This window comes from Neodiprion fabricii, chromosome 1 (assembly GCF_021155785.1).
Source record: "Neodiprion fabricii isolate iyNeoFabr1 chromosome 1, iyNeoFabr1.1, whole genome shotgun sequence".
NCBI lineage: Eukaryota > Metazoa > Arthropoda > Insecta > Hymenoptera > Diprionidae > Neodiprion > Neodiprion fabricii.
Genome location: NC_060239.1, coordinates 30,851,749 through 30,870,118, shown reverse-complemented (window position 1 = coordinate 30,870,118; position 18,370 = coordinate 30,851,749). Strand labels below are relative to the sequence as shown.

The 18,370-nt window shown below is 43.6% G+C and overlaps 1 protein-coding gene across 6 annotated transcripts in view; it reads left to right on the top strand.

Annotated features, from left to right (window-relative positions):
* Positions 1 to 18,370, top strand: part of LOC124178027 (Ig-like and fibronectin type-III domain-containing protein 1) — a 168,230-nt gene that overhangs the window by 144,681 nt on the left and 5,179 nt on the right. For 5 of the 6 annotated variants that reach the window (XM_046561107.1, XM_046561126.1, XM_046561100.1 and 2 more), the window contains 10 exons: positions 2,223 to 2,429; positions 10,137 to 10,166; positions 13,871 to 13,981; positions 14,665 to 14,895; positions 15,597 to 15,758; positions 15,867 to 16,052; positions 16,767 to 17,013; positions 17,262 to 17,468; positions 17,558 to 17,906; positions 17,973 to 18,300. In XM_046561107.1, the coding sequence (XP_046417063.1) occupies positions 2,223 to 2,429; positions 10,137 to 10,166; positions 13,871 to 13,981; positions 14,665 to 14,895; positions 15,597 to 15,758; positions 15,867 to 16,052; positions 16,767 to 17,013; positions 17,262 to 17,468; positions 17,558 to 17,906; positions 17,973 to 18,300 (2,058 nt within the window). The remainder of the gene's footprint in view (positions 1 to 2,222; positions 2,430 to 10,136; positions 10,167 to 13,870; positions 13,982 to 14,664; positions 14,896 to 15,596; positions 15,759 to 15,866; positions 16,053 to 16,766; positions 17,014 to 17,261; positions 17,469 to 17,557; positions 17,907 to 17,972; positions 18,301 to 18,370) is intronic. The other variant, XM_046561135.1, reaches the window with a different exon arrangement.

Genomic DNA, 18,370 nt, shown 5'->3' with positions numbered 1-18,370 from the left:
AGGGATTAAACTACTTTTGCAAATCTCCCACAGTTGGTTTATAAGGACGTTTGCATGCAGATCTGGTTCTTCCGTTCGCACTGAGTGCCCCGCTTAAGATCGCCTTAAATTCAACTAATTACAAGAAAAGCTAATTACGCAATAGTGGATGGAAAAAAAAGGACAGGAAACGAGAAAGAAAAAGGAAAGCAAGCGAAAAAGTTTCAAGGCAGAAATTTTCCTTCATGAGTATGTTATCTGTGTAATAGCCGTTCGTACATGTATACCCACTGAGCGTAACCTTAGACCATTCCGACTTTTGCCACCTGTCGATACGACGGTATTAAGGGATCAATTCGACCTCTCCTTAATCAAGGTTTTCTCCGAATTACCAGCGTCTCCGACCTCATTTCTAATAGGTATAAAAGATTTCTGGAGGTAATCCGTGGACGAAGAAAAGTGGAAGGAAAAAGTGTGGACCGAGTGTAATAAACTCGGCAGACTGATACGTTATAACGACTAGTTGAACCCATAATTCCCGTATTCTCGGCAGGATAGCTCGTGAATCAGCATTACTTAATCGTGGGCGAATTCTCGGACACTTTTTTTTTTCTCCCTTTCATCCGAGGGCTTATTCTTTCCCATCGCATCTGTTTTGATAAGGTCTGGGAATCGGTAGGGATAAGCCCGAGAAATTGAATCCGCTTACTTTGCGTCGTGAGAAATAGTGATAGATATGTATATATACGTATACTCCTATCGACCTATGCGACTTTTTTCCGTACCGTAGTATAACTCTGTAGTAATTTTTTTTTCACACTCGTTTTACGCGTTTTACTTTTTAGTTTTCAACTTATACGCTTCATCGCTAAGCCAGCTATCGTGATACTCGAGGAAGGCTGATCGCAAGCTTTCCATGCACTTCTCAGCGTCAATTTTATAGCGCGATGCTTGCAATTGCCGCTTTAAAAACAATTCTTTTCTTTCTTTCTTTCATCTTCCTCAATCCTTCTTGTTCTCGGATAAATTTAGCGCGCGACAGGCGTGGGCAACTCGTTAAACCGAGCGTTAAACTCGCGTTTAAATTGGTATTCATGGTTTTCTTCGGTGGTTAAGGAGCGGTTACCGGGAGAACCGCGACGGTTTCACGGCACGGCGTTGAATCGGAACATTGCGCCAGCCCGCGACTGTTCCTAATTTTCAATCGCCAAGGTATTATACACGCCTCGTGTAATCCCTTCAATATCTCGGTAAGGAATATTTTACGCCTAACGAACGCAACTTGACCACCTCTGGCTGAATTCAACGTCTCATTTCACCTCTGTCATAAATCCAAAGAAATCGGCGGACCGTCCTGCCCTGAGCTAAACAATGACTAATGCGAATCGATCAGCATCTAATGGACCACGCTGATCAGCTCGAAGATTTCTTTGTTTTTCCATCGCCAAGATCACCAGGATACGTTATTATAACCCACCTGATGCATGTGCGCAAGTTGAACGCGTCGCCGCGTTTGGTCGAAACGTTTTTTTTCGTACATTTTTTTCCCGCAGATATGAGCTAATCGATTAATTACCAGCCTCCGGTCCATCTTCGATATGCTATATTATATAGCCTTGTACAGACGATCTTTCGCGGAAAAAATCTGAGACTTATGCCTGTATTACCATTTATACCGTGTGATGATTATGACGATTTGTTAATCGATCAGCCGGAGTAAAGTGTCGCTGGCCAGGTTAGATGAACAAGCGCATTTAGTGCGGTATGTATTATTCGTCGTGTGGTGGTGAGATACAACAAATATCGCATGATTATTCTTCGAGTTAAGCGTGCACGAGGACGAGATTTATAACAAGTCTGAATAAATCTCGAAAGTCGAACGAAGTGAATATAGTATGTTTAGTATTTTCATGTCTGCGATAAAGAGGGGTGGATGCGCAAAGTGCTTCTGAAAATTTGGCACAAAGGGTGCTATAATTTTGTACGGTGAAATTCCATTTCATCGTGGCTAATTACGTTCCCTTAAATTAGTAATGCCGATTCTGAGACGGGTAAGAAGCCGGCTGATCTAATAACAACTCGAAGAACGTATCTTTCCTAGTATCGCATCGAAGCTTGAATTAACCGAGCGAAACTTCTAACTTGCGTGCAAAATTATATCGCTCCATATTGGTCCTATTGGTTTTTTTGCTCGTAGTTGACGACGATAATCACACTCCTCGTCGTTTTTACGAATGTTTCAGGCATGCCGAGCATACGGGACAGCATAACACATCCGGTTCACGTCTACGAGGGTGACGACGCCTTGATCACCTGCGTGGTGAGAAATATCGGTGACAACGTCGTCATGTGGAAGAAGGAAGACAGGCCGAAGCACAGTCGCCGAATTCTGACAGCCGGCGATTCCCGGGTCACTGGCGATCGGAGGGTTTCCGTCATCCACGATTCTGGTGAGTAGTTTGGACAGTCGTCCCTTTCATGCGTGTAGCCGCGTTAAGGATGTACCGGATATACAGTCTCAATCAAAAGTGAGTCTCGCCGACAATATTGAAAGCCTTATGATGAGGTAAAAATTGGAGAAAAATCAACCACAATAAAGACGGTAAGAAAATTGATTTTTAATAATAAAAATGCCAAAAGTTATCAATAAACGGTTTAAACGAAACATAGTTTAACAAATTTTCAAGGAATACTTTTTTTTCTTTTGTCATGTGAAATGAGTTAGTTGATTTTTCTGAATACACGTGAGTTTTTAAAGAATTTTCTCATTATTTTGAAATTTCCGTTGCTTAAATTTGGAAAAATGAAGGAAGAATCATGAATTTTGGATACATTTTCGTAAAAACGTTGTATATTAGAGTTAGGAAGTTTCCGAAGCATTGAACGAATAGTATCGTAAATACAGGCTTTACAACATTTCGAAAACAGACATTTCAAAATGCGGAGAAAATTCTTTAAAAACTCACGTGCATTCAGAAAAATCAACGAATTCATTTCGCATGACAAAAAAAAAAAAAAAAGAAATTTTCCCTAAAAATTTGTTAAGCTGTGTTCTGTTTAAACAATTTATCGATAACTCTTGGGCATCATTATTATCCAAATGTAATTTTCTCATCGCCTTTGTTGCGGTTGATTTTCTTCGTTTTTTATACTCATCGCAAAGTATTCGATATTGTCGACGAGATTCACTTTTTGTAGCGAATGTACAGCCAGTACATCCTTAACGACACTTACGGTCCAGCCGTTGAAAATCTGCGGATTTGGAAATTATGCGTGCTCCATCGATATCGCGAATTTACTTCATACCAAAATGACGTCACACGCTCCCAAAGTTTCGACCGCGCGACGTTTTTCCGTCTACCCGAGTTGGTAATCTTACGCGCTCTACCCTTCGAAGCCAGGCAATTAATCTGAGCGGTAGCCATTTGCGCGTCGGCGGTTCTCGGCTTACCGACGTTTACGGATATAAATTATGTTCATACTAACGCGCGGCGACACTATCGCGGCTACCGTTCGTAAAATCACTCTTTAATCCCACAGCACAGTGAAGTCTACAGCCTCTCATGACTGCAAGTCACGGTGCAGATAATATAAAGTCTATCTTTAATGAGAGGAAAAAATCCCGCGGATAGAAATATTAACTCATTCATTTATTTGATTATCAAGAATTTAATCGCAGGCTAATGAAAATTCCATCACTGGCATATCACCGTGAATATGCGTTTATCACGTATCTGTTTTTGCATAAATTATCTAATTACGGCGTACAACAAGGTACCCGCAAACATTAACTACGTCAAAATTGAAATTTCAAATACTGCGAGCACTGCTCATTGTCAGCCAAAGTTACACGTTCATTTAATTCACGGTACGCTAATTTTATCATCTTTTGATCACTCTGAACACCGTTCGATGCATTGAGAGGATAGCGGAACGCCTGCCTAGTTAAAGCTACCAAATATGTAAAATGTCCTGGAATATTTTCGAATTTTTAAGCAATGCGTGACGTTCACGTCACATATTAGACTTTCTTCGAATCGATAGAAGTTTCCGTGTGGTGTAACGTACCTTAACCTTATCCACCTACGCCGACAAACTTGTACCGATTGAAAACTACTACAGAACCAAAGTCTCAGGTCTCCTTACGACATTGCCATGGTTTTTTTTGCGACGTTTCTGGGCCCCGAGGGAGCCACGCATCGCAGGGATGGTATCGTTTCGCGTAATCGCACCTCGTTCCATCGATTCACCTGGTAGTCGTCGTCGGTGTCGATTTATTGGAGTAATATCATGGCTAAATGAACAGCATTGACGTCGAAGTTCTCTCGTCGTACTTCACCGAGAAGCGGTTGATGCAAACCGTACAAAGATGAGACAAAAAAAAGCAATATAAAAACGGGGGAGGAGAACGGCGCCCTGCCATCCAAGACGGGCGCGAGTCGAAAGACTTTCTCGCACGAGCAGATTCGGAGCGTCGTCATTCGGATCGGGTGGCTCTGCGATTGATGTTATTTCACCCTGATCTTCAAGCTCTCAGAATCTTTCCACGCACCCGAGCTCACGAATTTCAACCTTTGGCTTCACTCGAATTGTAGTCTGAAACGCCCTTGACGAAAAGAAATTCTACCCTCCGTCGTCGAGGCAACACCCATGAGAATCTCTCTCTGTCTCTCTCTTAAACCGCCGAAAGGGCTTGTGATACACACTTTGTTGTGAATACCGTGGATTCTCCGGACCCGCCCTGATGTTTAATTGTTAATCCGTCGTTTGGGGGATGATTAGTACTCCGCATCCCGGATTTCACCCTCTTTGTGACCGAGATTTCAGGACCAACGTCGCGCCATCATAGCCTCGACCATTGTGATACAGGGTAAAGAGGTGACGCGTAGTTGAGCTGCTTTGTTACGTTTAATATGAGCATATGCGCTTTGACGAAGGGTTTACAAGGTTTTATTTTGCATTTCGTCGTCGTGCAAAACCAGCCGGATTACGCTCTAGACGTACGAAGGATAGCCAAGGGCCAGGCGGTTTGAAACGTATCCTTCGGATCATCGTCAACTGCGTCGTGTAAGACGCTTGTCTGCACCGAAGTAAATGCATCGTGTTCGCTTTGTTGCCGGGAAACTGCCAAGCCCTGTATAACGAGATTGAGCGAGGAAAATGGCAGCGGAACGCGTTGCTCGATTCGTTCGATTCAAAACGCGCAATCGAGGACGGGAGAAAAGGAAGCTCTCTTTGATGACGACGGGTGGAAGAGAAGAACTTCAGCCAACTTTACGAAACCGCCCCCGCGGCTGAACGTCTTTGAAGGGCGTCAAATTTCTCGTGAGAAATATGTAGCCTTTTACGAGAAGCGGATGTGTGTCGTAGGTGCGTGCGGTTAGCGGTTGTGTGGCTGGTGTATACGTGCCTCTTTATGCCTATGTACCTAGCCACCTCCGAGCACATAGAAATGAAAGTTAATTTGCGAAGCAAGAAGTTTCGGAACAGCAGTATCAAAGCGCGGAGTGTTACAAATGTTGGAAAAGAAGAGCGAATGTTTCCGGGCTCCCCGTTTATTAAGTTAGGAGGCTGGAAGGCGTCTGTGGCTGGCGTGATTCAAGTTGTTTGGAAAGTTTGGATTATGGCGATTCTTCGGCGTAAAAAAAAAAAGAGACGTTCTGCCCCATGGGACAGGCCTGAGTGAGATAGCCAGCCCCAAAAGGAAATGATCATACTTTTTACTACATCCACTTCACGTAGGCCCTGTACGGAAATTCAGCTGAGGTTCGTAACGCTTGAGAGACTCAGTTTACCCGCTATTTATTTCGGTAAAAAGATTAATTCTATTTTAGAAAATTTTCCTCTTTTCGTAAAATTCAAACTTAAGATTCTGTATACTCAAACAGGTGTTATTTGGAACTAAACACTAGCATAGTACAGAGTTATTATTTTTTTGTCGGTTTTTATTAATGATGAGCAGCAATTAAATTTGTTCGAAACCAATTAAATTAAATATCCTATTTCAATGTCTAGTACTTCTCAATCCATTGCATACATAGTCACGAAACATTTCCTGATGAAACCGTTCACTTATATACTATATAAATATATATACGCATAGTAAAGTCCTTAAATTTGACCTCAGTTTGAAGAGTTACTATTCAACGCGTGCCTGAGTGGAATCCTTGTTCAATTAGCCGTGAAAAGTTTGACAGGTGCGAAAGAGGAATTTTACTTTCAAACAGCGAAATCACAGTAAGTGTACGTTCGAATCCTCGAGGGCAACATTCCGTGCAATTGGAGTATGCAAATGTTTGGCAAGTTGAGTTACACCGGTGAGGTCAAGTTGAGGTTGAATCGCTGACAATCCCCAATCAACCCGAGGTAGTTACGTAAATCTTGGCCTCCGATTTACGTCCTCGAATACCTACCGTGTCCGTATAACGGCGGAAATGCATAGTCATCCGTGTACGCAAATGTTTAATATATAAGCGATGGATGCTCTCGTGAAGAGGATCAGCTCGGTATATTGAATTCGTTAAACGTAATCTCCAGCCTCGAACCCGTCGGCTGCCCTCTTGTTTCTGGTCCGTCAGCCGCAAGAGGATATCAGCCAGCCACCGCTGCGGTACGGGAGGCTATCGTTGAAGAGAAGCCTCAACGATATGGGGCTGAGTTAAAAGAAGCATAAAGAATGTCGAAGCAATTTAAGAGAGTGCGTCAGCCTCGATTTCGCGTCGGAAAAAACCTCGGATCTAGGCTTGCAGGTATAGGTACAGCGAAAGAGTCTATTATTTCGGCACAAATTTCTGGCAGCTGTTTTGCAGAAAAAGAAAAAAGTCGAAAGTTAACGATGTTACACGAGACTGCGTTGTTACAATAGCTCAAACCTCGACTCACTTAATTAATCACATGTTCTTTTTTGTGCGTCTCACCTCCGGAGGATGATTTATCATAGTCGCGGTAGACTTTGCATTCAACGATGAAAAACTATCCAATTAATGTAGGGTGTGATCCCTGATGTATGTCGTATTCAATAATTTACCGAGAAACAGAGAAGAAGAGATTGAAAGACCAGTTTGTAATATTATGTACCCCCGATTTACTGAAACTTTTGGCTTTGATGTAGCGACGGTGAACTTTTTGTCGCGCAGCTTTTAGCGGGGCAAAACGAGAGTTCAGTCTCACACAGAAAGTAAGGGGGCAAAAAAATGTCCAACCGTATCGTTGTTGGGAAAATGTTTTCCGTTTGTTTCAACTTTTATCAAAAGCTTGTAATAAAAACCGTGCGGTGAAATAAACAACGGAAGAATAATGGATCGACTCGTCGAGAGGAGAGCCAACGGCTCTTTGGCGGTTACAACATTGACTCGAAAGTCGAAAGGGTGCCTGCCCTTTTGTTTACCTCATCATATTCTCACAGGCGTGCAGCTCTGTATACAGACAAAGGGATGAAATTGTTGAAAATATTACTCTTAAATCGGGTAAATATTCGCCGCGGAAGAGTGCGGCCAGCGCGGCGGTCGTCCGGGTGGAGCCATAAACGGAAGCGCAAAGCCCTCTCGTAATATAGCTCGAGTTGCCCCTTTCACTTGAATGGTGGCATTAGTGGGAATCCCCGGCGGTACTCCCGTCGCTTACCCCTTGAATAAAACGAGGAATGGAAACCCCTCTTGTGTAATTCTCGTAAATATTTTTAATCCTTCAATTTCCATGCAACATTCAATACCCGCTTTTTCCTTCATGTACAACCTATACGTAGATATGCCTATATTTTTGCACCCCTTCGATCCGTCGAAACTTTTCGATTGGTTTTTCCTGAATCGATGACGCGCGAGCTATTATACGTACCTATCTTTGAAAACCGCAGGCGTATAGTTGTGTTACAGTAAGTCGTGCAGCTTTTGTATGTAACGGCGAAGTCCTTCTGCACGTGTCACGAAATTTCGTCAAGATTCAATTCGCAACTGGAGGTTCTCGAGTGACTACCTACACGGTTTTTTCTCCTCCCTGAAACGAGGCTTCTTTCCAATATAAGAGGCAGAGGTCGGCAATAGATTGCGAAACGTTTCGGTTGATGCAAGCAGTGTGCATCGTATCCGAGGCAGACGTAATTGGATATAGTACCTATATACCGTACAGAAACAAAGCTCAGTAATGATTCAGTTGGTGAAATCGCGGGTGCAAGCTGTCGCAGTCGCGTCGATGGTCGTTAAGGCGCGGTGTTTAATAAGCGATTGAAATTTTAATTCTTCGATAGCGCAATCCCGCGAAACGCCGTTTCGATTGATTGCACGCTCGTGGACGAGGGTGGCCGTCGAGACACTTTGGTATCTCGGACGTCAAATTAATAATAAATCTCCTTCGAACGGAGGTCGTGTACACACACACACGCATGTATATATAAAGAGACACAGGCTAGATCTGACGGGAATTGTGCAGCAAGGTCCGTAATGGAAACTCCTGGTCATTGGAGAGATTCAATGCCGATTTCACCTCTATTACCACTCGCGTGGGTGAGCGCTCCAACGGTTGCAGCTCTCCGGAGTAGCAGGAAGCGGAAAATCCCGAGCTTCGATGGTCGCAGCCTCGTAGAAAGGAATCGCGGCAATTCTCGTAATAGAAAATAAAGTTTCCATGTACCTGATAAATTACGGATACAGTTTTCTTTTCGGTAGGTCGATATGCTGAGGTTCGGAATTTAAGTTTTTCCACTATGCAGGATAACGAGGAGAAATTTTATGCAGCGAGTAGCAGAAACGTCTCTGCATGGTACGCGTGCGACAGTGATGCGGGGAAAATTCTATTCCAGAATCCGCAAGGATTTGTCGGTAAGGTCACGCCGCTACGTCGACGGAGAACTTCTTGGGGGAAAAATCCGAGTTAATCTGACCGCAAAAGCCTCGATATCTGCGGGTGGAGGTGTGGAATACCGTATAAGAGTGTTGCTTTCCGCATCTCGTTGCTCCCGCCACTTTCCTCGGTGATTTCCGCTGACTTTCCACCTCCGTATCCTAGGTGCTTTATGCCAGTCGGATCAGCGGCTGTCAGTCACTCATAACGACTCCAGCAAAGTCGCCGCAATTTTCCGGATGGCTTAGTTCGACTTGTTGTTAACGTATAACGACCCACAGCGATGTCTTTTCGCGTTCTCCTCACGCACCGTGTTGTCATATTTCATAGATTCTGTAATGCCCCCAACGCTTATTTATTCATTCATTTTTCTGCTTCTCCCTTCTCCATTGTCCTACTATTCCCTTGAATCGTAAGAATTCAAATCCCAAGCTCCCGAGTCGGGAAAGGCTCGCTGATCCGGCCTGCATGATCGAGAGAAAATTTCAAATTCTTGACCGATAATCGAACCGCGAAATAACTTGGCAGCGTCCCGCAATTTGAAATTCGTAAATATCTCTTCCGTATTCCTTCCTGCTATGCAATATTTCGCTTCATCATTCCTTCGCCTTTCTATTCCTCTTATACTCACCGAGCTCTCATGGGAATTCGACAAACAAGATGTACCTCAAGGATACTTTCGAACTATCGGAACTACCGCGCTTCACGTAATTCACGTCAATTCAACCAATTGCCCGAAAGCATGCAAAATGCTCGTCAGATGTAGTACATAACTTTTACCATGGTTTTAAATTATTTTCCCAACATTCGTCGCAATTTGTCATACATATCCCGATTGCATCCATTGTACACCAACATTTTTTCAAGATATATCGTAGCTTGAGTCGTGATCTACCAGTCATCAGGCAATTGATTTAAAGCTTATGTAGGTAGTTGACCTAAAGATTTGTCAAGTCAATTGACAATTCGTAAATCGCCGGATAGAAGTAAGAAACTAAAGGATAAAGTAGTCGTTTTCTTGTCAGAATGCGGAATGTCGGGAAAACTCGGGAATTCCGAATTTCAGGTCTGAAATTCTTGCAGGATAACGTATTGCGCAAAAATCATAGCACCGTTTAATTCGCGCCAGAGTTTTAGGTATGCGGGGGCATTGAAACTGTGCGATTAATCATGGAAAAGTTCTTCACAATTACGAACGGTAGACTAAAGTCATTCGAACCAGAAGCCTCGGTGCGAGAAACGGGCAGTCCAAAAGGCATTCATTCATTAGTTGGGCGGAGAATTTCTCACGGGTCAATTCTAACGACCTGTTTTTGTTTCAGCTACTTCAGGCGAGACCGAAATCCCAACCGGTAAGTACTTTTAAATCTCCTTTTCGGTCTACTTTAACCGTCGCTCGAACGTGCATTAATTAGTCAGTTCACCGTCCTCGGGTCCGTGGGGAATTTGAAAAATTGCTAACCACTAACCCTTTGAAGCCCTACAGTCCTCTGCTCTATAGGTGTTGGAATTTTCTACTCCTCCCTCGCGGCAGGATCTTTCTAGCGTTACAATAATTTACAACCCTCCTTGTCGCGAATACGAATTCCGCCGTCTGCGAATCGTTATTTGTACCCACTATAGTTTCCCGCTCTCTCTATCTATCTATCTATCTATCTTTTTATACCCGTGTAACTATCGCTTTCAAAGCGAGTAACATCTGATACGGAATTTGATGGCATGCATACGCGACACTTCGCGTCACATTCTATACTCGTTGTCAGTAGGGAGGAAATTGAAAACTACACGCTGCATGGCTAATGGTGTCTATTCAAAAGACTGGCTGCACCCTATCCTTTGTACAAGGTTATATAGACGCGCATGTAGACGACCGAATACGCGTGCATGCATGGATTATGCAGCTGCGGTATTTCACCCTAGTTTACTCAACAAGAGACGGGCAATTGGACAGGATTGGCAATCGATAATTATTTCAAACATATTGTATCGCAGACGAGGTCGGTACTTCAATTCGATTCGTTATAACAGAGCCAGAATTTTCTCTTCTTTCTACAACGAACTGATAAATCAGCCTGTCGAGGTTACACGCATGTTATATATATGTATATATATATATCAACCGTCCCTTCTCGCTGCTGTTAGCGTACCTATTCTGTAATGGTCGGTTCAGTTTTATAGCTCGAGAATAAAGCTGTCCAGTACTTAACTCGAAAGCTGTTTATAAGTGGCTCAGTAGTATCTGGAAACACCTGAGGCTCTGCGTCAGTTGTTGAAGCTGGCTGAACAGTAATGAGCTTCGAGTTTATTGATCGATAATTTTATAAAAATCTGTTTCTTGAAATTCAAGATCTATAACGTTGTTATTGGGGAAGAAGACACTCGTTACGAAAATTTTGTTGCAAAGTTTATCGACAACTGTTGTGCCTTCAACTTTTATCGGTCCTTCGTATATGTGCGAGACTCAGAGGGCGCCCTCGATATTTCTGAGTCCTTGAGTGCCTTTCTCGAACACCGGCTCCTCCGTTCTAGAAAAACAAAACCGCGTCAAAACTTACACCTGGCGCTTGAGTTTCCATTGGCTTGGTTCAACGAACAAATTTGTCACGTACCGTTGCTCAGCGTGGTTTCATAACAACTGCACAGATTCACGGTATCAGACTGAATCGACGACGTAAACTGCAGATTTTCCTCTCGTATCGTCCAGGCTTCTCAGTGCTACGGTACCTGCACGTAATGTATGCCATCGATCGCTCGTGAATAACTGAGGTTGACAAAGCAATCCTTGCAATACTGCGAGACTGTTTATTTGCCGTCACATTAATGCCTTGAACTGGCGTCCGTTCAGCTATACCTACCTCCGTTTCAGCAAGCTACTGATCCAACGTACGAACAATAATGGAAGTTTAGGCATTGTATGCCCGCACAAACAGATCGGGACGTTAGTATGAATATTGTTTGGTCAGTTCCAGCAAACTCTGCTAGCAATCGACAGCTCACAAAGTGTTCTGCATATTACATTTGAAAGCCATGTCGCGATAGGAAATTTCTGGTATTCACGTGTTCCACTCGGACCGAGCTTCTGAATTATCAACAACCTTTTACGTATTCTTCTGGAACTCGCATAGAACGAAACGTCGAACCAGTCAGCAAACATCTATCTTTGCATCGCGATTCAATCAGGGTCGATACTGCTGGGATAATTTGGGTCGGGCTTGTGCCAGGTTGAACTAGACTATGTTAAAATTGTCGATCAGCACGCCCCTGCCATACAAGCGTAGATCCAATCAGCGAAGCGTCTACCGGTTCCCCCTGGATCGTGGTAAAATTTGATTAGCAAGCTTTTCTCGTCTGGGTGGCGCAACGTCACGTCCTTGCAACTCCCATCCATCAACCTTTCCAGAACCGTTGACGTTTGTATGTACGAACGAATTTTTCAAAAAATGTTTCTCTCCTCCTCAGCTTACCCGTATCATCCATAGCACTAATTTCCTTTCATGTAATGCGAATCGTCCGATTGCCTGTAAATTCCGTAGACTTGTATGTCTGACTTCAAAGTCTGCGATTGCCGCTTCTACGCTACCGGCAATCGACAAAAGAAAGAAATCAAGCTTCTCGATTCGAGGAATTTTCATCTCCTGCCACGGGATTCACCCTGAGATGGTCCAGGAGCTGTTCAGAGCAACGCTAAGTCGTTGCTAACGAAGGCTGACTCGTGAACAAAAGCCGATATACCCGAATACCCGAGTATCGATGTCTGCAACGCTGACTCGTCTTATAGAGTTTTTTTTTTTTTTTATTGTTCTGCATAATGAAGCTCAGAAGCGGCTTAAAGTTTGGTAAATAAATTCAATAAATCAGCAGTACGTGGGATTTTCTTTCGTTCAACATCTGCGCTCAACGTTCAGAAGCCCATATAAGAAGAACAGGGAAGATCGATCGATACTGCGGTTTAAACTAAAGCTCTCGGGTATTAACGTCGAAAGCGAAAGAGAGAGAGACGGAGAGTGGAAAAAAGGATCAAAGTTTTAAAGAGCAAAACAAAAGCTACACCCGTTCAGTTCGCCTGTTCACCCCCTTGTAGCATTTATATACCAGGAAAGTCTAACTTTAGGGTTTTGGTCGAAAGTTTTGTTGATACTAACAGGTGGTGGACTACTCCGCGAAAGTTTCCCGAACGAATTAATTACTTGCACGATGATGAATTAAAGTGTCGTTAAAGCATTTCACCCAAACAATGACCAGGGAACGGAGGTGTAAGTATGTACTCTATAGCATGACGACACCCTCGCCAACAGTTTAATCTCAAGTTGGGTGTAACTTGGCTAAACTCTAGACCACTTCTGCTAAACACGCTGGTTCTTCTTTTTTAATTCGCGTTACACAATGCCGCTTGTCAAATCGTCGTCGCCCCCAAATCCAACGCCCTACCATTGCCGTAATTTAGATGTCTGAATAACTGACCCCCAACATAAACGTTATAAAAAATAAATAAACAAGCGTGAATTTTGGTTATGCTGGAAGTACTGGATGGGAGTTGCTGCAAGGATTGGTTGCACCGAAATCTGGGAACGCATAATTCATTCCTCGGAAGTAAACGTATAAATTTTTTGATATTTTAAAAATTAAGTGCAAGGTGGCGGGCAGTTGGGATACAGCTTGTCATATAAACTCAACCTCTCGAAGAAGAAATGGAGCGTTGAATTCCTGGATTGCGCTATTTGAAAGCTCATAACAATCGTAGTGTTTAATGTTTTCTTTTCTATTATACGGGGGGGGGGGGGAGCTATCAAGAAGTGCAATTTATTTCCAAGTGGATGGAAGTAGCATTTCTTTTACCAGCTTTCCTTCCGTGCGTTTCTGACTTCCTGGAGAGACCTGACATATTAATCCTCTCGGTAACTCTAGAATGAAAACCCTTTGCACGCGCACTTATGATTATTACGTACGCTTAACCGTTCGACAGAAACTAGAACGTTACCACCTCAAAGGGCTCAGTAAGTTGGGAAATTCATTAATAGACTCAGAGTTTCATGATTTGTAACTATTAATTTTCCAGGAGGTGATGTGTGGGTGCTAGCTATCAAGAACGCCAGGCCTGCTGACTCTGGTCTCTATGTTTGCGAGGTCAACTCGGATCCCGTATTGCGCTCCTTCCATAAACTGAGCGGTAAGTGGGTAGCTCCTCTCATGGGATGATTGAAGCTAGAAGGCGGTTACGTTTTCATACATAGATTATGTACACTCGGTGAAAGCAGCCCACAGAATTTTTCACAACCTTGAGCAGAACGGTTGAAAAAGAGTTTGATGCAAATTTGAAACAGAATGTTTCATAAAATTACAGTGGACTTAAATTCCAATTGCATATCTGATGAGAAACCAGTTATGAGATTTTATCTGCAATTTTTTCTAAAAAAAAATAAATAAAATAAAAAAATTTATCGCGAGATTAGTTTGCCACAGGGTTTATTTGATTACCAAGAAAGAAACATTTCTTTCATCCGTTTCTTGACAAAGACGACTTTCTTTGCTTTTTCGTTTCTTTCGCTGTCCAACTGTCCAAGAACTATTAAAGTAATATATATATATAGGTATGTATCCAAGTTCCCGGAGCGACTGCTGGTTGCTGTTTGCTCATTGTGTTCCAGGCCTGGAAGAACTTTCGTTCTGCCATAAACCAAAAAAAGTCATTAGAGTTTACCGAAGTGCGTGGTCGTGGAGTGGTGTATAACATTTCCCCAAAAAAGACGTCCAGTCGAGAATCCAAGCCGTGGTTAGCCAGCTAAGAGACGAGTGTAATCGTTTGCCGAATCACGGAGCCCCCTGACAAAAAAGTTCTTTTTCCTTTCTTAGTGCTCTCCAGGGCGCTTTTACCACCGGAAAACGCAACGGATGTGACCCTGTACTCGACGCAGAAGGAGGTTTACGCAAAAAGTCACAACTACACGACATGCTGTCAGAGCGAAAACGTCAACGCTAGTTGTCTTGGCTTTTGCAGTATTCAGAGTATCCTGGAAGGCAACACCGGCCAAGACCCGGAAAATTGCGAGGCCGACTTTCCATCCATCGTAAAATGCATGGCAGGTAAGTCCACCAGGATTCGCTCTTCCACGTTGACCTCTGACCTATTTTCCAGTAGGTACCTACAGACTGATTCGTACTTACAATAAGGTACTTCTTCTAAGTCTCGGAGCCTCTTTATTCCGGCCTCGTGCGATGGCATGGTGCTCCTTTTTTGAAGCTAGCTGAGTAATGAATCGGACGAGTCGTTTCGTTTCTTCGAAAGATACCCCATGTAAAATCAAAAATACAAGTGAACTGGATGGGTATACGCATACCCATGTCAGGTTTACAGGAAAAAAACTGTGACTGCTTGGTCGGTACCTACATCGTCACTGATCGTGAACCCAAAGGATCGTACATACGTATCGCTTTCTGTCAGATTGACGATGCGGCGCGTCGAATTCACGTAGACACCGCATCCCATCTCCCCTATCGCACTTTCACAGCCCTCTTTTATGCTCGCGTTACTTTCTGTATGAAAATCGACGCCAAGCTAGATGCTTCAACTCATAAAATACTCAGCCGATCCTCTTTTAGTCCGATACATGTTTCGTAGATAGGTATTTCTTTCACCTTTGGAGTCATTTGCGTTTTCCTTTCGCTTCACTTTTCCTTATACGGCCGTACAATCCTTTTTCAAAATTCATTGTCGGTAGGTACGTCGTACAAATGCATGTATGTATACGTCTCGATAAAAATAATACGGTATTTTATACCTTCAGACGGACGCAACCACGTGCCATGCTGCATCCAGGAATCGGTGCCCGACATCTGCCAGGACGTCTGTCGTGGCGACTACACGGTCATCACGGAAAATGTTAAAACGCACTTCTCCTGTTCAGCCTACACCGAAAAAACACTCGCCTGTATCGTTGAAGGAATAAGTAAGCCACCAGCTGAAGTGTTTAATAGAAGCAACGCCATTACAGGTTCCAAGACGGATGTGGAATCCCGGTAAAACATTGTTTGCATGGTCGTATTTCACTTTGCAGAATTACTACCGTCTCCACCGACGCTTCTTAACGTGGAATCGCTCACTGACAAGTCATTGCGGGTAACTTGGTCACCGCCAGATGCAAACAGGGAATCGGTCACCGAATATCTCGTCAACGTCACGGCTCTTCGACACTTTGACGAACATCCCAGTGACATCGATTCGACCGGAACTCTGCCGACGGGTATGTTTCTTTCGCAAACTTTTACTCACCGAGCAATCATCAGCCAGTATACGAAAACGGCAATCCCTGACTGGGGAATAAATCGAGCTTTTGAATGCTTCAGGGTTAAATTACTTGTCGCAATTAACGCGGAACCGGGGCAATTGCCTGCACCTTCGCGAGTCGAGGATAAAGAAGCCGCGATTGAAAACGTTCAATTTCCTGTTTATGAGATATTTCGTAACGGCCACACGATCCACGAGGACAAAGAAGAGGCCAATCAATAACTCCGGCTTGCTTTGAAAGAATTTTTTTCCTTCTTTTATCTGGCGCAAATAATAATCGCAACTCCTAACGTCGAAGATCTGAGTCCTGTCCTGAGAATTCTTCAGCGCCGTTGAATCTACGGAGATGACAAAACCAATGAAAGCAATCTCCTTGTCAGCCAGTTTTTTCACTCGATATTCCGCACCCAAGCTTTTATACCGGCTTACCTAGGTCACGCCAATGACCTGTCGTTTTCTATAGAGCTGATAATACAGTGTAATATCTCTACCGCGAATAATATAATGTTTATTATACGCTTTCTCGTTACGAGCGAGACATAGCTGAGTGCCGATGTAATTCGAATCCTTATTCTTTGAGCGTATCGCTCTCTTCACGTTATAACTTTGAAGGTATTCTCTTCGGCCTCCCTTCAACTTTGAACTGATAAAGTGAGGTCATGCATTTTAGAAAACGTGACGATGCTGGTCAAGGTCCGTGGAAACGTACTGTCGACTGTGGTTACTGACCTGAAACCATTTACCATGTATGAGGTTCGCGTCGTCTCCCTAAATATTCACGGAAGCAGTCTTCCCAGCTACGCGGTCAGAACGCTCACCTTTTCTCCTGGACGAATGAAGCCTACCACCGTTGTCGACACTCCACGTCTCCCGGATACCCGTGGCTGCTGCGTCAGCAGGGGGGTCACTGATCCTGGGTTTGTATCTCAGCAATACTCGCCACATTCTTTGAATACTTCGAGATTTTATTGTTCCGCACTTGTACCACCCTCTAGCCTTCTTTCCTTTGATGGTGACAGACTCAGAAGCGAACTTCCAAATTGCGGGGATGGTTATCGATTTCAGAACGTCGTTTCGGTCTCGAACGAACCTTCTTTTTTCAGTGTAGCAATATCAAGAGCGCAGTGATAGTGATTTGAAATAATTTAAACTCTTCGATGTTTAGCTGCGTCGAGAAGCTCTGCGATCCGTCCTCGATCGACCATGCAGAAATTCATAACTTAATGATCTGTGCTCCGTGGGCTCCCGATACTTTTGCTTGTCTGAGTGACGGAATCGATCATACGCCGTGTTGTAAAGCTCGTGGATTACCGGACATCTGCCAACCATTCTGCAGCGGCAACGTGACTGTAATTAATTTCAATCACTTCAGGTGCGTTGAACACATTTATTTACATCGGATTTTGATACACGGATAAACATCCGGTGTGATTGATTTATTCGATATTTACCATTGTTCAGATGCTTGAGTTACATGATGGTATACAAGAACTGCTTGTTGGATGGTTACGGTGTCCTTCCGTCCGCCCCCACCAGTATTCAGATCTCCAACATCGACACAGACTTTGCAATCCTGCAGTGGTCACCTCCGAAAACGCTCGGTGATACGGTCAAAGGCTACAACGTATACTACAGGGAGCTAACTGACGACTATTCTACAGCTATATACGAAGAACACTTGGATGTATACAGTCCTACAATATTAACCAATTTAACCCATGACACTGACTACGAAGTTTACGTAGAGGCACGAAATACACATGGAGTCGGCGACCCGTCAGCGAGAATAATCTTCAGAACTCAGAGCAAGGTAATCATTGTATAACTATATCATTTTGCGTTGACAATAATCCGACCTCTCTCAACTGTCGCGTAGGTCCTTGTCGATAAGGAAGAAGAGGCTTCTTATTACAACATCACATCATGTTGCGTGGAGACGAACCTGAACAGTATTTGTATGCCTTTGTGCACCTACGATGCTTCCATGTCCGATATTCGAGCACTGGCGTCTGTGTGCGATTCCGATTTCCATAAAATACTGAAATGTGCAGCTGGAGGTAGAAATCACAACGATTGTTGCAGTCGTCGCGGAGTCCCTGCGGGATGCATGACTCTTTGCAGCGGAGTCATTGTCGATAGCCTCATCAGTACTGCTACAAGTTGTATTCCATTTATTGGCAACATTGTTCAGTGTCTTGAGGAAGGTGAATAGATGAAAAAATGTCAATCGTCATTTGGAACACGGAATTATAAACTTCGAATCAAGCATGACTT